The sequence below is a fragment of the Drosophila bipectinata genome, chromosome 3L (genome assembly GCF_030179905.1).
Source record: "Drosophila bipectinata strain 14024-0381.07 chromosome 3L, DbipHiC1v2, whole genome shotgun sequence".
Lineage (NCBI taxonomy): Eukaryota > Metazoa > Arthropoda > Insecta > Diptera > Drosophilidae > Drosophila > Drosophila bipectinata.
In genome coordinates, this window is record NC_091738.1 from 11,891,938 (window position 1) to 11,915,101 (window position 23,164).

Genomic DNA, 23,164 nt, shown 5'->3' on the forward strand with positions numbered 1-23,164 from the left:
TTTTTAATTTTGAAGTGTGCAGCTACACTATTACAAAACTCAGACCAAAAATAAACAAAATTTTGGATAATTTGCTAAAAAATTGAAGTAAACCCTTTAAAAATGGTTTACATACACTTTCCCAACAATCTAACCGAAGAGGAGCAGATGCTACAGGCAAAGTACCAAAAGCTCAAGAAGAAGGTATGTTTTTAGTCAAGAAATTCTGTAAAATAGTTTTTGAATTTCTTTTCCAAATTCTAGAAAAAAGCACTGCAGGCTCACAAGGCTCCCAAACCGGAACCGGAGAGCTCTCTCACCTTAAAGCGTCCGGCGGATGCTCGAGATGCTCGTGAAGTGGCCAGGAAGCTTATTAAGAGCGGCGCCATTCCCGCCATTCAAAAGCAGCAGACCAAGCAGGACCAGACTTCATTCAAGCGCCCGAAAGGACAGGAGCGAGCTAAGCGATCCACTTCGGAGACCACCGTGGCCTCCTATCAGCCCTTCTCGTCCACCCAGAACGATGTTGCCCAGGAGACCATCATAAGTGAGATTATTAAAGAGGAGCCACGCCGGCAGAATCTCTATCAGCACTTTGCTACCGAGAGGGACCGCGAAGAGCGTGGCTTGGTTGAAAAATCTCCAATGGACACGGCCCAGCCTGAAAAGCCACGTGCCGGTAATACTATCTTCGTTTCTGGCAACAAGGTTACTGAAGATTTCTTGAAGAAAACCTTCAACGACTATGGAACCATTGTAAATGTCTCAATGGAGATTGAAAAGAGGTATAGATCATTTTAATCTATTATCCGATTGTCTGGTTTAATATTTACTCTCCCCTAGTCGTGGCTTTGTTTCCTTTGCCAAACCGGAATCCGCAGACCGAGCCATTGCCGAAATGCATGGCAAAAATGTGAATGGAATCAATTTGCAAGTCCAGCTGGCTAGACGTCAGCCTCAAATCGAAGCTATAAACGATGCTTCTTCCTCCGCAGTTTGGTCATCCATTGGTAAGAATATGAAGTCCAAACCTATAACTTTTACTTTATATAACCTTTGTCTTTTAGCCGCCAGCAAATCCCAAAAGGGCAGCCACAAGGACCACCGTGAGATGGTGCACTACAATGAGGACTTTTTGCTATAAATCATTCTCCTTACGCAGTAGATTGTATACTATCTTTAAGTTATGTTTTCCCATCTCCACTTGACCGATTAAGACACGTTGACCCTTTATTATTTTATATCATTTTGCTTTATTGAAAATACGCTTTTCTATATAGTTATGTATATATGTTCACTTTCTGGCTAAGTATCCGCATTTTTCAATTTATAACGTTCAAATGAATTCAATGAAAAAGAGTGTATGCTTTTAATATTAGTTTCTACGTTTTTTTCTTGGTCTAAATTAAACAACAATTTGTTCAACAATTGAATCTCTCGCCTTCCCATTTTTTAATCTTGTAGAAAAATGAGCAAACAAAGTAAGTTTTTGTGTGGGACTAGTCCTCGCTCCTTCTTGAAACAAACTCTCGAGCCCCGTCTAAAAAAAATCTGTACTATGAGTACATTAGTTAAGTACATAATTAATACATGGTCGTTGCTCCAAGTGCTTTCCTTTTTGCTTTTTTTTTTGTTTTTTAAATCTCCTATAATATAGGACCTATATCGATGAAAAATGTTCCCCTTATATATTTTTGGGTTGTTAGTAATTGTCTAGTAGCACGGGCCACGCCCCTCGTGCGCACCTCCCCCTAAAGTAATTTCGCGTTAGTATATCATCATTTGTAAGGCCTTCAAGTTTCGAGCGACCACCACATGGCCGCATTTAAATTCGTTTCTTCTCTACAAGATTCGATGCGAGATTCGATCCAAAATGCAAAACCGCCCAGATAGGGATCCTGTTCCCCTCCCTAGCTAATCACGTCTCACGTCTGCCTACCCTCGTTCCCCGGTGGATTAAAGTAGTCCCAATGATGTGTGTGCACCTGTCGCCCTGTAAGCAGGAAGACCAGAACCCCAAATGTAATCAGAATGAAAAGCACCATCAGGGCCGAGATGTTCCGCGGCTGCTGCTGCGGCTCCACAGCCTCTCCCCGGACGACATGGGTCAGTTGATTAATGATGTTGACCAGCTCCAGGCTGCAGGCGGAGATGAACTGCCGACCGGCTTGGACCACCGTCTTGGGTTGATCCTCATCGTACTCCTCCTCTGGCGGCTGAGTGGCGCTCCTGGTACGGGATCTACGAGACCTGGAGCGTGGTCGTTCTACCACCTGATCTTCTACCTCGGACCCGGATTCCTGCTCGGTGTGCGTTTCCTGGACATGGCGACGTCGGCACTTATGGGGTGCCTTCCTATCAGCAGCCGAAGAGGCTTCTGCCTCGGCGCTGCGCTGGAGATTGTAGAAAGCGAGTGGGGCCAGGGACTGCAGGTACTCCACACTAGGATAAGCCGCTGGTGGCAGCAAGCCCGCCTCCGTCTGGGTCTGCTCGTCGAGATTGGAGGTGGAGGCAACCGGTGCTTGCTGCTGTGGTTGCTGCTCTGTCGTCTTGCTGTGACGCGGGGGTTTAACGGGCTGCTCCTTCTCGGAGGGATCGCTGCTGGGCTGCCGACTGGTCTGGGTTTCAGTGGTCAGCAGCGAAGGTCTCTGTTCTCGCTGCACACGCTCCACAATGTCATCAATGAAACCAGGCGGGAGTTCGATATTTTGAACCACCAACTGTCCAGATTTACATTCCAGTTCGTCGGCCCGGATTTGTGCACCATGGAGCTGGGATACTTGAATCTGACCAGCCTGTAGGGCATGGACTCTGAGGCGCTCCACTTCCAGCTCAGCCAGTCGGCTGGGTAGTTGAGGTTCTGGCGGGGATTGCTGCAGCGATTGCACAGGTGTCAGCTCCCGGCTGGACTGCTCGGCAATGGTCAGGCTAGGGGCAAGAGCGGTTTCCAGGACGGTGGTGGATCGGCGTCGTGGCGGTGGCAGTGGGGCAGCTTCGGGCTCCAGCAACTCTTCTTCATAGGCGGGTTCCGTGGGCAAGGTAGCCACGAATTTGAGCTCGACTTCAGCTTCGGTGGGTTCAATGGCGGTGGATTTCTCAATAGGGGCTTCTTCTACGGGGATTTCGGATTCCGATTGGACTGGCTCCGTGTCCGAAATAGGGTACTCCTTTTCAGACAGGGGTTGCTCTCCTTCTGAGGCTGCTTGCTCGTCTTCAGAGGGCCGGTAATCGATCTCGGAGGCCACTGGCTCCTCTTCTGATGGGTGATAGTCTATTTCCGAAGCCACTGGCTCCTCTTCTTTTTCCGAGGCCACTGGTTCGTCCTCGGATGGGTGATAGTCTATTTCCGAAGCCACTGGCTCCTCTTCCGAGAAGGTCTGCTCGTGTTCGTGGTCCTGCTCCTTTTCCTTTTGCCTGTAATCGGCCAGTTCCTTTTCCATGGCTTCTTGCAGCTCCTTCTCCAGTGCTTCTTCCAATTCCTGCTCTGTCAGCTGCTTCTCCAACTCAGCTATTTCCTCCTCCTCCTCCAACTCTTCCTGTTCAGAGTACTTTTCATGCTCGGAATACTTCTCCTCCTCGTATTCACTGTCCCGGAGTGTGCGTTCCACCTCATCATCTTCCAGCCTGCTATCGTAGTCACTCTCCAGCTGCGCCTGCTGCAGTTGCTCCACTGCCGCATCCAGATCCGCCGAACTGGCTCCATAGTCGCTTAGACCGTGCTCCTGCTCCTCCTCCACGTCAGACTTGCTTTGAACAGAGCTATCGGAAAGTAGACCCTCGCGGCGCAGTTCCTCCTCCTCTCGACGCAGTTCCTCATCCTCCAGATCGGCGGCACTGATGGGTCGCACAATCAGAGAGGCCTGAACGGTAGCCGGATCATCCTGATCCAGATTGGGAGTGGGCACTCGCCGCTCAATGATCACAGCCGACGAAGGCGTCTGCGGGCGACTTAACGACTTGGAGCGGTCAGCTTGAGAGGATGCTCTCGATCGCTCAGACATGCTGCGCTGGTTGGCATCCCGGAAACGCTGCAGGCCCTTGGCCAGCTGTTCGTCCTCCGAGAGAATCTTTGGCCCATCCACCTCATCCTGCGCCTGAGAGGCCTCCACGCTCCGCAGCATATCCTCCAAGGTCTTGGCAGCTCCACCAATGCGTGGCTCAATGATCTTCATGTCTTCGGTGATCTCGAACTCCTCGCACACAAAGTCATCCGGCAGCGGATCCGTTTGGGTGGAGACCTCCACCTCAAACTCACCCTGGTCGTAGCTATCCGCCTGGCTGGAGTTGGCCACGTGCTCGCTGTCCTCGTAGCTCTCCAGGGTCTGGCTACCGGCCCGGCCAGAGCGTTTCTCCCTCGGAGGACGCGGTGGCGGCGGCAGCGGGCGGAACTTCATCTTGTTGATGACCTCGCCCGATTGCAAATTACTGCGACCCGGCTCCTCGTAGTCATCCTCCTCCTCCTGCGGCAGCTGCTTCTGCTCCTTCTCGTAGCTAGGGAAAAGGTTTCATTAGAGAAGGTATCTTGGGGATTGGGGATTAGAAACTGGGCAAGGCCGAAAGCAAAAAGCCAGAGAGTTGCTGTGTCTGTGTGGTGGATTCATGTTTAGCTTTATTGTGTGAGTGCGTGTTTCTCGTGAGAATCGGCTCGGAATAGAGGCCTTAGTCTAGTTGCTTAAAAAAATAAAACTAAAAAATAAAACTAAAAACTTAACGCAAATGCATTCGCAAAAACAAATCAACGGCAAAACAAAAACATTAGTTGTCGTGGCTGCTCTCTTACTTCGACTTGATCATGGCGGGAATCTCGTCCAGACTTAGGGCGGGCGAGTCCAGCGTGGGCACGTACTTCTCGGGCGGCGGCGGCCGAGCTGGGGGCGGCGATCCCCTAGAGCCGCGGATGCTCGGCAACGTGGCGAATCTCTCGCCCGGCAGCCGGCTGAACTTCTTCCGGCGGGCCGGTGGAGTCGGTTTGGGCAGCTCCTTGCGCACCACCGCATAGCTGGAAGCGGGCGGATAAAGCAACACATAGCGATACTTTTACGGATCCATGTCAAAGATCTTCCCTACTCACCCGTCACTCTCCAGCATGTCGATGACGAACCTTTCGTCACTCTTGGAGCGTTGCACTCCATCTTCGTTGTCCTCCTCCGACTTCGTCTTCGTGTCCAGGATAAAGGAGTCGGCGCCGCGCGACGTCCGCTCGTCTTCGGAGCGCTGCGTGCGGGCCGATGTCCCATCCGTGAAGGTGTCCGGCGTGGCTAGCGGTACGTGGCGATATTCGTGCTCAGTGCGATAAACAATTACCTGGAATCAGGAGAGGATCAAGAGGCATCCTCAATAGAAACCCCTTTCCATACTCACATCTTCCTGTGGCTGCAAAAAGGTATTCGATACTGATCTGCCACCGAAGCCATTGATGAAGGAGTCTGCGTCCTTGTCCACAGAAACGTCGTCCCTTGTGCGTTTCTTCTGGCGTCTGGGAGCCTGTGGACGTGGTAGTGGAGGCTCTAGATCCTGCTCCTCCGCCAGTTGCTGCTTTCGTTCCACTTCCAGGTCGAGATTGTTGAGGGGCTGTTCAGTTTCCCGGGTCGGTGGTCGCAGGTACTCCTCATCGTCTTCGAAGTACTGGATGCTGCTGCCCCCATCCGCTATCGGGAGCTCCTGGCTACCTTCGATGGAGTACTTGCTGCGGCTCCTGGCCTTCCTCAGGGGTCTCTTGGGGACGAAGTCACTACCGTTCTGGGACATGGACAGGTCATCGAACTCCTGCGACTCAAAGTCCGGCTGGTAGTTCCTATGCAAGCGGCGTGGCTTGGCGGGGGGCACGTCGTAGTCCCCATACTCCGCCGGAACCTGCTCCGCAGAGTATCCTACATGCTTGAGGGCATTGGGCATGTCGTAGCCCTCGCGGATGGCCTCGCTGATATACTGGCGCAGCTGGATGTTATCCTCGGAGATGCCGCGCTTGCGCAGGAAGAACTCATCATCGTCGATGGTCTCCATGACCACCTTTTTGCCGGAACTAGCCGTAGACTGAGCATCCTGCAGGTCGTGGAACTTGTAGAAACCAGCCTCGGCCTCAAGCTCTGCCTTCCGGAGAAGTTTATTCTTCTGGATATCCTTCTCTGTCCATCCTTCCGCATCATGGCTGTCTTCGGAGCGCAGATCGGAATCCTGGTGCACCATGGGCCGTCGCTTGAACTCCCGGGATCTCTTGCTGGAGATCTCGTGGATGGCACGGTTCTCCTCATCGAACTCCGCAAACTGCTTGCTGTCTGCCACCCCTCCAAGGATACCCATCTCGGGCTGGGGCTGGGCCTCGCTGGCCGTGTCCTCAGTTCCCTCCAGGTCCTCCTTCATGCGTCGCTCCAGCGAGGACTCCCGGTCAAAGGATTCCAGCTCGCTACCATACCGCCGGTAGCGCGATCCTTCGCTGTCGTTGTAGCTCACGTCGGAGAACTTGTCCGCCCAACGGGATCTCACTGGTCCTGGTCCACGATCTCCCTGCGGCGAACTGGTGGAAGTTTGAGAAGGCTGGGTCTCCGTGCTGGGGATCACACTGAGGCTCAGACCTTCAGTGCCTAGTGAGGACTCCACGACCGGCGGAGCAGGTTCCTCCTTCTTCTTCCTGAAAGCCCGTGGATAGGTGCCGAAATTGAACTCGAACTTTTTCTTTGGAGCCGCCGGCTGGGCGGCCTGACTAGGGGATGCCGGGGTGCCAGTGCCCTCGGGGGATTCCTCCACCTGAAGTTCACCCTCGTTCTCCTTGAAACTCTTGCTGCGTCGCAATTTCAGGGTGGAGAACTTCTCCGGCAGCTTGAACTTGGACATGTCCGGTTTACTGAACTTTGTAAACTCCGGACGCTTTATTTCCTTCAACTTGGACATGTCCGGTCGCTTGATCTCGGGCATCTTGATCTTGGAGAACTCAGGGGCCTTGAAGCGCCTCCTCTCCTTGGCCTTGGCTTTGGGACTACCGGAGACGGGCTTGGGTTTTGGTTTCGTTTGCAGCCGAGTGCGCAGTTTTCCGGCCTGCTGGCGGATGCCATCCTGCATCTTACGGGTGCGATCCTGGGCCGAGGCCATGAATCCTTTGCGACGGTTCTCCGGCTGCAGCGGCAGCTCCTCAAGGGCGCTGGAGTCCACCTGGCTGGTGTGGATTTCGTAGTCGGTGCGAGATTCGGTGCGGGGTGTGGTGCCACCCGAACTCAGGGCGCTGTCGATGTCCATGGGTTCGACTGGGGGGCTGGGCGCTGGCGAGGAGCCCACGGGCTCGTATTCATGATCACTGAAAGGTTGAAAAAAACAAGATCTATCAGTTTGGATTGCATGGACTTGAAGAAAGGGATCATCGACATGGGTTGTGTGGTGTTTCAAAAGCAACAAAGATAACCTATAAAGCGGTGGTTAGAAAAGCCTTCACCCTGCGCGGTAGTGTCGTGGGTTTTCGGGGGGTTTCGAGGTGGCTCGGGTAACGGTAGTCACAGGATTATGGCGATGGCTTACCGAGAGAAATAGGTCCTTTCGAGGAAGTCTCTGTGTTCTATTTGCTTGGGGGTCAGGGGCGAGTTGGACTCGAATTCCGCGAGGCGCGATTTGCGTTCGTCAAAATGGAAACTAACCGTCTTTGTCATGCGGGAGCTGCCAAAGAGCTGCTCCTGGGATCGTCCCAAGCGGGAGCTGGTCGTGCGGTCATGGGATTGGGTTCGCGGCTCCCGGAACGAGGACTTCCTCTGTACGCCGAATCCTCCTCGCTGCTCGGAGGGTGCTCGCTGCTGCTGGTGAAGCGGTCGATATATGTGGCTATTACTTCCCGATCCAGAGATCTGTATGGGCACGGAGATCAGTGGTCGACTGCCTCCCAGGGAGATATCCCTGCTGGCAGAGTCTCCGGTCTGCCGCCATCCTTGGTCCCTGCTGACTGAGTCGCCGGCTTGTCGCCATCCTGGATCCGGCACATCGATTTCGCTGGAGTAAAGATTCCTGTTTCCGGCTATGAAACTGGGCACACCCGTACTTATGGTTCCCGTCATGCTGCCACCTCCTCCGAGGCTACTCACACCTCGAGGCAGGGAGGACACCACCACGGGAGCAAAGGCCTCGCTTATATCCACGGACGGAGCCCTTTCCGAGGCAGCAAAGTCCTCCCGACTGCTGTACAGTGTCTGGGCATGCGGCGGAGGAGCTGCTGGCTTGGCTGGCCGGCTGGTGTACTGATCCATGTCATCCACTTTCAGGGAAAACGTCTCCGTTACCCTGACAGCGAGGGGCTCCGCTTCCTTGCCCTTGATGGCTGCTGTTGTGGTGTTTACCACGGACATTGCATTGCCCTTGGAGAACACCGATAGGAACTTTACGGGTGACGGCGACTTCTCGTGCCGCTCCAGCTTGGGACTGGGTGTCCGGGATCTTTGTGGTGCGGGAGAGGGTGACTTCTGTCGGGGTTCCTTCGACCCAAACATGGACTTGAAACGTGCAGTGTAGGAGCTTTTCACTTCTGGGGAAGCATCTTCCAGATTCAATACAGCCGGTGAGGGATGCGTTACAATATCCTCCTGCTGCGGCAACCACTTGGTGGCCCTTTCCGGTGAGAGGTGTCTTTCGGGTGTGTGCTGGCGCTTTAGGGGCTGTGGCTGGCTAACCGGTGAAGCTTGGTCCGCTAACGTGGGACTGGTAGGGCGACTGGAGGGCAGTTGAAGGGTGGCCATCACTGGCGGGGATTTGGGTCGTCTGGGGGCAGGTCTGGGACTCCGGCTGCGGTGTTCGGCTGCTTTTGCTTCCTCCTCCCTGACCAGCTCATCTATATCCACCACGGGAACATCATGGATGATCTCAATCTTTGTCAGCTCATCCACTTTCAGTGGCGCCGCACTGATATCCCCTCCAATGGATGGTGGCTTCCTGGTCTCCGCCTGTATATTATCCCGGATACTCACAATATTATGTTCCTGGGCTATCTGCTCCAGTTCCGCCACTGTCTCCGCCAAAGGATCAATGCTGGTCACGGTGGACTGGTAGGGATTCTGGTGCTCCTGAATCTGTTGGAAATCGGACTCCAACAAAAACGAAGGACGCACTGCATCGCCACCGAAACGTGAGACATCGATGGGACGATTCTGGGGAAGCACATCACCTGGATACCGGTTCTCCTTGTTGTCATCGCTGGGCCGCATGTAATCCGGCGATAGAGGCGGCTTGGCAACCCGGAAATCTTGCGAGGGAGCTGGGGAAGCCTGATGGGAGGGAAACTGCGGCGGTAGGTTCATCATTTCCGGACTAGCTGTTGCGGGTATCAAGTTCAGTTGTGGCAGCTGCATGGATCCTGGCTGCAGAATGCTGGCCTGGAACAAGTCCGCATTGGAGGCCCTTCGACTGGCACTTGCGGAACGCCGTCCTCCAGGACCGACTGTTCCTGAACTAGTGGGTATATTGATGTCGGCACAGTACAGATCCATCTTGGAGTTACCGGCGGAGATGCGTCGCAGGGAGGTGCCGCTCCTCATAGAGGCAGTGTCCGGAAAGCGACCCATGCTGCCCGAGGAGAGGCCACCCATGGAGAGCTGTCGCCTGCGGCCGGCCGTGAAACCTCCTCCAACACCCCCCATCTGATGGGCACTGGAGTACGGTTCGGGTTCTGTGGCATCGGAGATGCTGCGGACAACCAGGCCACGAGATTTGGCCGTTTGCTCCAGCTCCGGATAGCGCTCCATGAAACTGAGGTCCACCGAAGGCGCCACATCGGCGTGACTCACCACCTCGAAGCTGTGGGCGGAAAGGTCATCCCTGGGATTTAGGAACCCCTGCGGGAACTGCTCCTCCGCGTGCTGGCTGAGTCGGGAGCCAGGACGCGAGTCGACGGGATTAACACGCTCCGGCAAAAGGGACTCGCACTGAAAGTACTGGCAGGCACAGCGAACATCCAGGGAGGCGCCACTAGCACTCTCCTGCCGGGACACAAAGTGTCGCTTCTCCGCCGGCAGGGCGCCCACGGAAGCGGATCGCCGAGAGTTCAGCATCGCGACTTTAGGTTACTTATTCACTTGGCCTGGGTACGTAATCCTCCACCTCCTCCTCCCGGGCCTTCTTCTCCCGTATTTTGCTATTCGTCTTCACCACCTCTTTCTAATCTCCCCGAGCTTTTGTTCGATTCAGCTGTGTGGTCGTCGTGGCTATTTTTAATCGCCACCAGAGCAGCGGACATTGAATTTATTTTCTGCCCCGAAATTCGAAAATATTTTCTGCGCCCCGAAAAGTTTTGCAATTCTATTTAATGGCCTTCTTCTCCACCATTAAATGGCTTCAATAATCGTTTATCGATAACGCGCTTTGGAATTTCCGGTTATCGGACGTTGGTGCGGTTGTGCGGTGTTCTGAGTCCCGTTAGCAAGTGTGTGCTGCTAGTGTGTGTGTGTGAGCGCGAGCGATCGGTCTACATCGTTGCGATTTTCGGCCAGGACTGAGGAGGCCTGAGGTCCGAAAGCTTTCCTCGTCCGCCATTTGTGCGCGACACAAATTTTTCAACCGAAATTCTTGTTCGAAAAAAGATGAAAATGTTTTTCTTTAAAATTAGCAAACACACACACAGACACACACACATTCACGGATTATAATGGCAATTGTGTGCTGTCTGAGGCAATGTCTGAGGCATCTAAGAGTATGTTTGTTGACTGCGCGGTGACAAATATGCACAGAGAGAAAAAGGCTTAACTTTGAAGATGTCTTTATGAAGAGCTTCGGGTTTGTTATAATAAACTGTGCTAGATTTATATATTTTTTTTTTATAAAAACACTTTTTTCTGTGTTTGTTTCTTTATAATTTGGATCGTATAATGCGGAGAAAGGAGACCGTGATTGGAAGGAGGAAGCCGAGGAGTAACAATTAGTGACTTGGCCTGCACTTTATCGTTCTATTTTTGGGGACATGTCGGCCCGCCTGCCTGACTGCCTGCCTGCCTGCCGGAAATCTTCTTGTCATTTGTCGACCTTTAGAGCGCTAAATATATTATCGTACTCTTTTGATGTTCTTCAGATACATATGCGCCGTTTGTTTTGTTTTTATCCATGTAATTATTTGTCGTTGGCTTTTATCCACAATGGTGACCTTTGGAAGTGGTTGTCAGAAGATCATCTAGTCAAGGAGTCCTCCTACACATTCCATTCCCACCACAAACCCCACCAATATGGCTATAGATTGTTGCTTAATGTCGTATTTATTAGGACCATCACCAACATTTAATGGGGATATGTAAAGGACGCGTACATTTTGTTTATAGTGCAATAGGTTTTAGGGTTAATCGGTTGGAAGAAGGTTATAGATAGAGGCTTTAAAAAAATATATATAATCTTTATGAATATAAAAAACTATTTAAAACAAAAACTATTTAAAACACTTTTAATTCAATTAAAAAAGGGTATAGTTTTTGTAGGCTTCGTTATTTACAATCTATTCTTTTAGAAAGAATAGTGAAAATCGTTTATAACTTTTAATAACTGTTTCATCTTTCATCTTATAACCCTTCTCCCACCGATGTAACACACCCAAGGACACTACACCTTCACCATTTTCCAGTCTTACCTTAGGTCTAAATCATTTAGGCCACCTTCGCCTTGAGCCCGCTACCAATATTTTTGTGTTCCTCCATTGGAGGCACTGCAGCAGCAGCAGAGCGTCCAGGATGAGGATCGTTTCACCCGAATACGCCAAGTATTGTTGTTGTTGTGTGGGGTTACTGTTTTGGTGGTGCTGTCTGTGTGGGTGTAATGGTAGTCACGGTACTGTGGTGCCCGATGGTGCTTGGTGAGCCGGCGACGGCTCCTGCCCGATCCCGATTTAGTTCCCGATCCCGGCACAAGTGTTAGTAACAATTTCATTAGGAAGTCAAATAGGTTAGAGCCTCTGGAAGATTGGTTAGAGCCACCGATGAATCGGTTTTCGGGGAGTGCATAGTGTTAGTGTCAAGCTTGGCAGGTGTTTCTGGAGAGAATTTTAAAGATCCCCAGTTATCAGGTTCACTTACCTTTCATTCTTAAACTTGGCTGCATTGGCGGCTGCCTCCAGGACATCCTCCGGCAGTTCGACGTCCTCACGATGCGGTTCCGCTTCATCTTCCACATGGGAGAAGGTCACTTTCTTGTCCGAGGGTGCTGGAGAAGCCTCCTTTTTCAAGGAAGGACGTGGTGGTTCCTCCTCTGCAGCGGGTTCCTCAGTCTCCTCTTCCGTTACGGGCGAAAGCTGAGCCAGGCGTGCCCGCTCTTCATCCGAGGACGTAGAGTCTATTGAGGATATGGGGGCCAGCAGGGCGCTTGGCTTGCCAGCAGTCACCTGCTCCTCCTCACTGCTGCCCATCCGATCCAAGGGCACTGCCTTGGCCGACTCGATGTCATCGATAGCGAGATTGTCCTGCCGGGTCAAGGACTTCTTGAGGCTTTCCAGTTCCACAATGGGCTGCTCCAGTTGAGTCTGACCGATCTCCTCGTAGACATGTTCCTTACGAACTCGTGGAGTTTTCTTTGGTGGATCAGCCGAATCCTCGACCTCTTCTTCTGGCTGCTCAACCTTCACTGGTTCTTCAGTTTTTTCCTCAGCGGGTTCAGTGATTTCCAGGGTGGGCGCCTCTAGTTCAGTCTTGACCACCGGGAGCTCAATGATTTCCTCGGGCTGCGGTACACTGCCACTCGGCTGATCCTCCAGCAGCTCCTCTTTGGTGCGCTTACGGCAGGGGGACTCATCGTACTCCACTAGCTCCAGGATCTCGTCCGAGTCCTGCTTCTCGATAAAGTGGGGGATCTCACCGCGATCGGACTTGGGAGAAGCCTTCAAACGCATGATCTTCTGCTGCTCTCCCAGAACAATCTTCTCGTCCTTCTTCAGGGTGATCCTCTTGATGTTCAGACGCTTCTTCTGGCGCTCGGCCAAGCTCTTTAGCTTCTTCATGATGTCGAAGCCCTGCTTGGGCTTGCTGCTCTTCGGAGGCTTGTCTGTGTTGGGGATCAGAGATCCCGGCGGTGGAGCTAGCTCGTGCAGGCTACTCTGCCGGCTGGGATTCGCCGAGTTGCCGGGCAGCGATTGGGCGTCCTCGTGGGTGCGACCACTGCGTCGGCGTCGGATAAGATCACGGATGTGTGCCAAGCGATTGGTCTTGCGTGGCCTGGCGTGACCTCCGACAGCTAGGACAGAGTCCGACACGCAGGAAATGCACTCACTGAGAGCGTCCTCGTTGTTGCGATCGCGTTCGGATTCGGTCTCCGAATCGGAGGATTCACTGCTGCTGTCGTCGTCGGTGGTGGTGGCTACGGCCTCGTCCTCGGACAAGTCCTGGATGTAGCGTTCGGTCTCTTTAACCAGCACCTGTTCGTCGTAGCGAACTTTCTTCAGGGACTTGGGGGACTCGGATCTGAAACGCAGTTCCTGGGACTTGCGCAGGAGCAGCACTATTTCCGGCTGCTCGTCGGGTCCCAAAGGGCGTTTATACAGATGTGTCCAGGGATAGCCGCCCTAGAAGAATAATTCACAACGAAAAACCATTAATGTTTTGCTTAAAATAATAAGATCTTTTTAATAACAAAACAGCCACATTTTTTAGAAAATTTCTGAAATTATTCCATATGTTTTACTTTAAAACTATTTTTAGAAACTTTATTAACAATACGGATTCCCAAAAAAATATTTACCGGAAACAATGCCAAAACTATGACGTTGGTAGATCTTTAATATAAAATATTTCAGATCGATGCCAAAAAAATAAAAACAATTTGGTTTTCAGAAAAGTTTTAAAGTGATTTTGAAAATAAAAAACCTGAGAAACTTACCCGTTCTTTGGCTCGTCGCAGATCCTCCCAGCGATATGTCTGGAGTGGCACTGGTGGCCTGTCCTGGCTGCTCTGGAGCAGGTATTTCTTCAGCGACTGGTAATACTCCCGCTTGCAGTCCGCCGAGAGTCGCTGGGCATCCGTCTCTGCTTCCGATCCGTCTTGGAGACGATTCTGCTCGATCTGGGGCAGTGAGTCGATGAACTCCCTACGCTGTTGCTCCTCGGCCTCGGTTTTTGGAGTGGGAACCTCAACCAGCTTGAGTTCCTGGGAAGCGGCTACCAGGGGCTTCTTGGTCTGCTGATCCTGCTTGGGGTCTTCTTTGGGCAGCTCCAAAACTATCTCCGCCTGGGGTTTGTTCTTGAGGATACTGGTCAGCTCGTTCAGCTGCACCTCCACCTGTTGGGAGAGGGAGCCAAGCTCCTGGCGATCGCGCTGGATCTGGTCCTGGTGCTCCTTCTGGGCCTGGTCTACATCCCGGCTAAGGGCCTGGATCAGCTCGCGTTCGATCTCATCCACCAACTGCTCGGCGGTGCGACGGACTTCCTGTTCGTCGGGTTGCTCGGAAGGGTTAGCCGTTTCGTCAACCTCGGCGATCTGATGGCTCGGCGGGATGACTTCAATGGGCTGTAGGGTTTTCGAGCCAGCCGGTTCTACCTCGATCACGGGCTCCGCATCGTCGGTGCCGAGCTTGGAGGTCCCCTGTTGCAGTTCCTGTTCGATGGGCGGGAGTTCCTTGATGCCGACGCCGCCGGCTGTGGCTTCGTGGGCGTCGATGCTCTCGATAAGATGCGATTCAAAGTCGAGCAGGTGAGAGCCACCCGGGGTAGTGGGCACTGTGGCTATCGGAGCTTCGATATTGTTATTGTCGAGGGCTAGCTTCAAGGCGGCGGCCTTCTCCTGCCTGTCCTCGATCTGGGAGTCGCTGGCTATGCCGTTGATCAGGAGTATGGTCGGCTGTTCAGTGGGGCCAGTTCCAGCACCAGGTAGCGACACTACGGGGGATTAGAGAGGGTGGAAAATATGGTTTTTAGTACCAGACATGAAAACTCAGGTGTTTAAACGGTGCCAGCAACAGGTGCTAAAAATAAGCACAAACGTATTTCAGACGACACTCGACACATAATTACATAAGTCACACATCTGAGACAAGATACATTGAACGAAAAAAATATAGATAGAATATAGTAAACACTCTCTTGAAAGTTTTCTAGTTTCGATATCGAAAGCACTGCAATTACGAAATGTGTGAAAAATATAATACATTTACCACAATGATACGATTATTTAGAAAATAAAGCAATCGACTCAATCCTGTTTTTCGTTTGTTCGTTTTTTGTTTCGTTTGTCGTTTTTTTTTTGTTTCTGTTGGGTTTTCCGTTTAAAAATCCATAGAATATGATATTTAGTTTATACAGTTTTGTTATGGAGGATTTTTAAAAGTTTTTTTAGCCCCACTAGTGGATTTCTTGGCGAAATTCGCGGATAGACGAGCCGTGCATTGAAATTGTCCGGGGCCAACTGGCGGATTTTTTCGCAAAACGGCAGACCCCGAGAAAAGTTGAGAGACTAATTTTCTGGCCTTTGTGCCTCTGGTTTTAAAATACTTGGTACTTATGCTTAGCAATTCTTTGGTTCTCTCGTTTGGTTCGGTTTTTGTTTTGGCCACTCTATGTATAACTGCCCGCCTTTGTGAAATAGTTGCTCGGCTAGTCGTAAACAATTTTGCAGTTTTGGTTTTTACACACATATTACCGTTAATTTAGGACACCTCGTCTATAAACAAGACCAACAAAGCAAATACCAACAAAAAATCAACAAAAACAAAAGGCCAATTTTCATTTTACATTTTCAGCCCCATTCTCGAAAGGGGTGTTTATAACCGAATGTTTTTCTGTGTGTGTTTTACATTCAACAATTATTGTTTGCCTTTTTTTGCTTTTGTGGTCTAAGCACACAAAATATTCTACCATATCCATATGTAGTACTATATCTATATGTACTGTAGCTTCCAATGTAATCATAGCCAAAAATTACAAGCCAACGAAACTCAATTGTTTGTACGAAAATAAATTTGGTTTTCCGTTACGCCTTTCCGATTACGTCTGCATTTTGAATGAGGAATCAGAAAAATACATGATCATTTCATTCATTATAGCGTAAAGGCTCATATAGAAAGAAATTAATGAAATCACTGCCCATAATTGAATCACTGCCCATATTGGGATTAAATGATCTAAGAAGTGATCTAACTTGACTGAACTTTAAGGTTGTTATATTGACTTTTACATCATAGAACATGGAATTTTAAAGGTTTGGATTGGTTTGGTTAGCTTTGACATTTTTCTTATAAAATCTCTGATATATTTTCCTTTCATTCCCCTTTCATTGGATTATTTCCACGGTATCACCTTTCATATTTTTTCAAAGCCATCAAATAAAACATGTGTAGCTGGATTTACCAAAGCAATTCGAGCGTAACTGCCTTGGCTTGACTTGCTCAACATGGATATGTGCAGCTCTTGTTCGCAGTTGACTGAGTTTGGTTGGCGGAGCTTTTTCTCGAAGTCGACTTTTCAAAAAAATATTGACAACTGCCACTGGGAACATGGTTCTCCTCCTTCTATGCCTCCATAGAAGGCACCTCCGACCGATTCACGGACAAGTTCATGAACACTTTGTGTTCACAGCTGAACTTTACACAAAAAAAATTGGTGAACACACGATACAGAGCCAGGAAACTGGGACGACATAGAGTCGACATGGCCCAACGTGGCGTATACGTAATGCGCGTGTGGATACACCAAAAAAAAAAAACTATAAATAGTCGGTTAGAGTAATCACTATGGGTATCATTACGTTGGCCATTACACTTTTTTGGTTTTTTGCTGTAGTGTTGTTGTCAATTTATTGCCGAACTCTGAACCGTCGGCTTGCCAATGAATTGCGTAACATGCAAATCAATTAAATGTCGACCCGGCACTCGATTCCAATCGATCACTCACCATAATTGCCCACGACACTGAGGAAAACATAAACCATAGTTGTTGCAACGTTTTAGTTAATATCATTGGTTAGTTCAAGTTAATAATTGAAAGTAAATGAAAAAAAATTAATTTGGAAAAAAAGAAAAAAACAACCGAAAAAAGTAAAGAGTAAGGGACGCCTTATCTGAGCCTCACATGTTCGGCGTCTAATCGCGTTTTGAATACTAGCAGCTGAGCAGCCCAGAGCAGAAAACCAAACTACTACTACGGCTATTGCTGATGGGGGAAACTATTCGTGGAGCACACCCGACGGCGAGGAGCCGGGCACCAAACTTGTCTCTGACGCTGAGGAAGACGGTTGACGTTGCTCTCGGAATCGCTAAATGCGAAATGCTGATTGAAGTGCCAAAGTGCACAGGGAGAAATTAGGAGGGGGTTTTAAGATTTTACTCTTTGCAAGCTATATTTGAAGGCAGATGGAGCTCTGACGACGCTCTTATGACGCTCTGATTATGTGACAAAATAGTTTATAGATAGTACTGTCTTGATAACCAGAATCATTTGAAAAGCAAAGATTGTAGCACTACTTTTTTTCTCTGTGTTTTACCCGAGAGATAGTGTGACAGTGCCATCCCACCCACTCTCCCCCCTTTTTCCTTCTCCATGTTGCACTTTCGCCACTGGTTGCATGCGACGCTGCCGACGTCAACCGCCCCAAGGTCGTCATGGCAGCCCGGCGCTCTCCACTATATTTAGAATCATTTAAGCGTAACGCACCCAAGGGCCGTCAAGGCAGACCAACTTATTAATGAGTACGCGGATCACTCCCAGGGCCCTCAAGAAATCAGTTCAATATTCCTAAACCTTATTATTTAATCAATATAGAATACAGTATACAATTTTAATATTTAAACTATGAAAACTATCCTCTAAATGTTCCATTGCATTGATTTATAAAAACCCATTTGTTTCCCATTCGTTTCGAATAAATTTGTAGCCGGAGAACCGCAAAAGAACATTCTAATTCTAATGAATACACGAAAAGGTAAGAAAACTGGCACACACTGCGTATGCGTTATGTAGATTCAGGGCGACGCTTCGTCCCGGCTAAATATTTTCCGTTTTGTTTGCTCGGCAAAATTTTGCTTGTTGTGAAAATAAATTTCTGTGACACAATTACAGTCAATGGGTTCATTGTACGGCTTAATTATTCCGAAAGCCGAATGCGAGACGGTTGAAATGAAATGGAAATTGCATTGGCTGTAATTGATTTCCATTTGGCCGAGGCAGTTTCCATCGAAGTAATATTTCCCATATTTCTTTATTGCATTTTAATGCCCCGGGAAAGTGGCTGGCAGGTTGGCCCAGACCCAGGCCCAGGCCCACACACATCTATGAGCTCTCGGTTTGTGACCTTGACTGGTCAGATATTGAATTATTTATGTACCTATAAATATAGTTCAGGGCGAACTCTCGCTGATACATACATTTTGGTTTTTCTTCATATTTTTGACGATTAGTTCTCCAAACTGAAATATAAATAAGCCCAACAAGAACAACAACCACACGCGACGACGAATGTCAACAAAACGAAGACGACAAGAACGAATACGAAAGGAAAGCGACAGAGCAGAAAGCCAATCGAATCAAACAAGCACAGAATATAACGTATACGCCTAGTTGTCAGTCCCACATGTAGATATTTGTGTATATTATATGTATATCGACTGATAGACACGAAAATCACGGCACAAAAGTTAAAGAACTTTTGCCACAAAACAAATAAAATAACGAACACGAGCACCACTCATAAATAATGGAAAGTACGGACAGAGTCATATGAACAATTACGGATACGGATGAGCCCCAAACCACATTGAAAACTGTTTCGAAAATGTGTGGAAAATGAGATGCGGATCTAGTACAGAACGTAATGTAAACAATTTAATGTTGCTTCTCTGGACTTGGCAACATGTTGCCAGTGATCTCTTTTTTTATATTTTTTGTGAATGAAACAGCAAAGAGACGGGACTATACGAGACTTTCTTCTATTTTTATTTTATTCTTTGATTTTTTACCAATCACAGGTGCCATACAGGTCAGGAATCGGGTCAGTGCTGTGCCCGTGCTGGGAATTGCTCTCTGTGCTTGTCCTGAAATAAGGTCAAAGTTTGCTTTAGAAAAAAATAGATGGTCGGTCGTCAATCGGTTTTTGCTCATGTGATGGGATGGGATTTGCTGCTAATTGGTAATCAATCAGACTACCAGTTTTTGCGGCTGCTACTCTTTCAATTACCAGCAATTTTCACCTAGACTGAATCATCCAGCTTCAAAATGGGCGAAATGTTCCGTGGACTATGGTAACTAGAAGTTTTTTTGGGTTAAACCTTTTAGCACGTTCACTTAACAGGAAACTACTACATTTCTACGAGGAGAGTTAACAATAAATTATATAAATGCAACTGGAAATATGAACATAAGTGCGGAGAGCTTGGTGGCTATTGATTTATGATTCTAATATAATAAACTATTCTTAGCAGTTGACTTCATAGATGAATGAATGCAAGTAGAAACGTTAATGATAACCTGGAAGTTTTTATGTTTACTTAACAACTAGTACTTGGCACTTTTTTTAATGACAAGCATTTTAATAATTATTTAAATTGTTTTAGAGTTTCCCAGCCCCTCTCCAAAAGCAAAGGTTGGCGTCATAACTAAGTGCTTTTACGTAATAATTTCCCAACTTATCGGCGAGCCGAGTAGATAAAGTCAGGCACCCATTTTTAGGCGATAAGATAGGTAAACCATATGTTTAAGACCCCATCATATGACCTTATGACGCTAGATGAAAGGCCTACGTGCTCTGATCCCAGTGTCCCATGCAGAAAACTTGGACTTGGACACTTGGAATTGTTTCCATTATATATTTTATTTTTATTTAGCCTTTGCTGCTTTTAATTGCCCCTTTCAAGTGGCAATCAGAACACTGCAATCCGCACTTGATAAGCCCCCTTTTTGTTTTTTGAATGACCGTCTGGCAACGGGAATTTGAATAGGTTGCGATAGCTTTTGTTGTTTGGGGAGAATACGACATAGTCTTTTCACTTTCAACAGTCAGAAAAGCGGAAAACTGTCCCATAGATCATGTATATTCTCCGGCTAATTTAAATCATGATAGATGCATCCAAACGGTATTTAAACAGAGTACTACCAACGGGTCTACCATATCCATAACCGGTTATTCAATTCACACACAGCCCAGAGGCATAGTGCTTGGGAAATAGAAGATTCCGCTAACAAAGTCAGTTCGTTGGTCTGCTTACATCTCTGAATGCCAAGCGATTCTCAAGATTCCAAAATTCATTTTCTTATATAGAACTTTTTATACTCTTGCGAAGGTCAAGAATTTTTTACAAGGCGTTGGGGAAGAAAACATAATGGATGGTGTTGAAATGTGAATGAATTAGTTTTTGAATATTTTGAATGTTACTCAGGAAAATATATTGTTTTGTAATGGAAGATTTTGTTCATTACTCAATATCTGAATTCCATTAAAAAGATGTTAAGATATTAAGTTCAAGAATGCTAAAGATCTAAAGTGGTGTTCGGAATAATTAAAAGTTTTCCCCTGACATAGTTAATATACCCTATTATTTAGTAATACCCCAATGGGCCACTGCAGTTGATTGCCGATTTCCGTTCAGACCGCGTCTGGGAACTCGAAAAGTCACAATTCGGAATTGTGCATGCCCGTCTATATGGTATAGTACGAGTATAATTGGGAAACCGATTTTCCGCTGCGGGGCGCCAAAACATACAAAACTTGTCATAGTCATAGTTTTTGGCTGCTGTTCAACTTGGCAGACAGTCATAAGTAATGTTGTATAGCCCCCTATATACTGTATATCCTCCACCCTGTTCTAAATTCGTCAACGACTGTCATTACAAGCGATGCGCCCACGCGGCGTATGCGTAATGCGCGGCTAATTTATGGGGCAGAATGCAAAAAATAAATGCAAAACTGCAGTTCTTTCTTGTTATGGGTTGACCTTAGACCTACCTTCGTCCCATGGATGATGCTGTTCGTTCTGAGTGTTGTCAGCGGGTCCTGTACGCGATTTGCGTCCTTTTTTCGAGCGTTTGTTGGACTCCATTTTGCGGTGGCTCCTCGACGAGATTTACTTTTTGGCTACAAGACACGCGCGTAAATAGAATAATATATATTTTTGTATATATATTTTTGTGGCAGTCGCAAGTGTGTGCGCCTTCTTTTTTATGTGCTCTCGTGGTTCATCTTCAGTGACGCACACACTAGTGACATTTGCCAAACACACACACAATTTCACTTTTTACGTATTTTTTGTCGCTTCGATTACTTGGCGCGTTGGGGCTTGCAGATATATACTTTAGGTATATATATTTATATATCTATCTGGCATCTGAATATATTTTAGATTTAAAATTTTTTTTTTGCCCAAGTTATTTATAATGCGGTGATTTAATTTAATACACACACTTGAAAGCACACTTTTCACTCGACGGGAATATTCCTTACTTGCCAAAAAATCAGAGAAAAACTGGTGACACTTTTGTAGTTTTCCAAAAAATATTAATTATGAAATTAAATTGAATGGGCATTACGTGACGGCGACGCGACAGCGACCAGCCCAGTAACTGACATTTACGATTATTACGGGTAATGATGAGTTTCCAGCGAGCTTCTCCGCTGGACTGACTGCCGCCCGATTGCCGGGCAGTTCGGAGATATGGTCTCTCCCCCGAGATATGGCGGTATAGTAGTACAGAGGTTGGGATTTCGACACTACATACACCTGTGTAGTATGGGTAAGTTTAGAACTGAGCGGAAAGTTAAGTGAAAACTGAATGAAAATCGCGCACGGAGTCCGCAGAATCGCAGTCCATGCGACGTCGTCGTTTTTTTAGTCGTCGTTTGTCGATGTCGTCGATCGTCGATCGTTTGCCGACTAATGCCGACTAAACCCAAACCAAAACCAAAAACCGCTCTGTCAGATGTCGGAGATGGCTAGCTGAGAGCTTTCTGCCTTACGGTTTCTCCACTTTTGGACCCCGGAGACCCAAGTGGTGCTTGCGGTGTTTTAATATTGTCACCACCGCTCTTTCCGTGTTCTCCAAGTTGGAAAATACATAATATTGTGTATTTTCGGAGCGTTTCTCCGGTTCTGGGTCCGGCCTTTAATTACCCGCACGAAATGCACTTGCTTATCACAAATTATTTTGCCTTTGGGTAAGATATTTTTAGATATTTCTATATTGAGTTGGTTGATTGCCAGCTAGATTGATTTTACAGGCAAATCGATTGAAGGGTGTTTGGTTTTATTTGAGAATTTTCGTTAAAAGTGTTATTGAACTTTCTGAAAAAGATGGAAATTGTACTACCAACCACGACCAACCTTAAGGCACTTGAGATTGTGATATTCAGAGCACTTGAAATTGCAAAATTTAGTCATTAAACTGGCCAACTCCCCCAACAGGTCCCAGCAGACCCTCCTCTGGTCCATAACTGAAAGCAAAGTGGCCAAGAGCTTATGCCATCTCTGGGATTATAAAACGGAAAGTTCAGCAAAAGTTTTCTCCAGTGGACGCGACAAGTTCAAGTTGTTGAGCCGACAGATTGCATGTTTTGTATTTCAGATTCAGGCTCATGTTTATGAGGATGCACACCCCGACTGCCCGGCTGCCCGGAATCCAGGCTGTCGAGTTCAATTGCCACACTACATCAGCTCTACGGACTCGAGTTGTTGCCTCCCAGCCTGCCACACGCCACTGCCCCTTGCGCCCTCATCAGCAATGCATTTGTGGCGTACTTAGGCCCAACACAAAAGTGGCAACTGCTGCTCATCAAGTTCATTCCACTTGGCATTAAGAGCGGCTGGCAGCAGCCAAACAAATATCCCAAGAATGCTGCAACAGACACTGACAATGGGATCTGTTTATAGACCAGGGCGGCATTTAATTGCCGCGAAAGTTGGGAGGCGGCTAAAACGAATGGAATGGTTAACTTGATTACATAAATAATGCGCATAATGCAGACCCCATAATAATTACAGTACAATGTCACCTTTTTTTTTATAAAAACTGAAGGTTTTCTTATCAACTTTAATGAGGTAAACAAAAACATCAAAATATTCCGATAAAAGTTTGCTTATTTCTTATAAAATGTCAGGTGGTATCAAGTACTTATCCAGAGGCTTAAAATATCAATCATTAAGGAACTAAGATATAGGTTTTCTTTTCAAAAAGTACAACGTCTTTAAAAACTTCCAACAGCTTTTCAAGACTTTTAAATAACAAATAGGGGTTATCTGATAAAAACACCCAAAAAATCCCAAGTCACGACACTTTCTTTT

The 23,164-nt window shown here is 47.8% G+C and overlaps 2 protein-coding genes across 12 annotated transcripts; one reads left to right on the forward strand and one right to left on the reverse strand.

Moving 5' to 3' along the window:
• The first annotated feature begins 14 nt into the window (after positions 1–14).
• Nelf-E (negative elongation factor E) lies at positions 15–1,357 on the forward strand. The gene is made up of 4 exons (XM_017240539.3): positions 15–183; positions 244–764; positions 823–989; positions 1,047–1,357. Exons 1-4 carry the CDS (start codon positions 103–105, stop codon positions 1,121–1,123), a joined length of 846 nt encoding a protein of 281 aa, XP_017096028.1. The 5' UTR covers positions 15–102; the 3' UTR covers positions 1,124–1,357.
• LOC108124718 (neurofilament heavy polypeptide) lies at positions 1,209–22,224 on the reverse strand. 11 transcript variants are annotated; one of them, XM_070280400.1, is made up of 9 exons: positions 22,208–22,224; positions 20,836–20,964; positions 18,854–18,928; positions 13,789–14,783; positions 11,997–13,474; positions 5,341–7,267; positions 5,051–5,283; positions 4,760–4,978; positions 1,209–4,470 (listed from the first exon to the last, which is right to left on the reverse strand). In XM_070280400.1, the coding sequence occupies exons 2-9, from the start codon at positions 20,927–20,929 to the stop codon at positions 1,905–1,907; spliced, it is 7,587 nt and encodes a 2,528-aa protein (XP_070136501.1). In that variant the 5' UTR covers positions 20,930–20,964; positions 22,208–22,224; the 3' UTR covers positions 1,209–1,904. The 11 variants fall into 11 exon arrangements, with proteins under 11 accessions (XP_070136501.1, XP_070136500.1, XP_070136499.1 ...); XM_070280399.1 differs by lacking the exon at positions 22,208–22,224 and adding an exon at positions 21,417–21,783; XM_070280398.1 differs by lacking the exon at positions 22,208–22,224 and adding an exon at positions 21,331–21,783.
• Positions 22,225–23,164: the final 940 nt, after the last annotated feature.

Excerpts from the sequence above, each read along its gene's own strand:
- Nelf-E (XM_017240539.3), top strand. The coding sequence starts at position 103 with ATGGTTTACATACACTTTCCCAACAATCTAACCGAAGAGGAGCAGATG. Across the intron at positions 765-822 it reads TCAATGGAGATTGAAAAGAG|TCGTGGCTTTGTTTCCTTTG; the intron begins GTATAGATCATT and ends ACTCTCCCCTAG. Across the intron at positions 990-1,046 it reads CGCAGTTTGGTCATCCATTG|CCGCCAGCAAATCCCAAAAG; the intron begins GTAAGAATATGA and ends TTTGTCTTTTAG.
- LOC108124718 (XM_070280400.1), bottom strand. The coding sequence starts at position 20,929 with ATGGAGTCCAACAAACGCTCGAAAAAAGGACGCAAATCGCGTACAGGA. Across the intron at positions 7,268-11,996 it reads GCCAAGTTTAAGAATGAAAG|TGATCATGAATACGAGCCCG; the intron begins GTAAGTGAACCT and ends TCAACCTTTCAG. Across the intron at positions 5,284-5,340 it reads TTTTGCAGCCACAGGAAGAT|GTAATTGTTTATCGCACTGA; the intron begins GTGAGTATGGAA and ends TCCTGATTCCAG.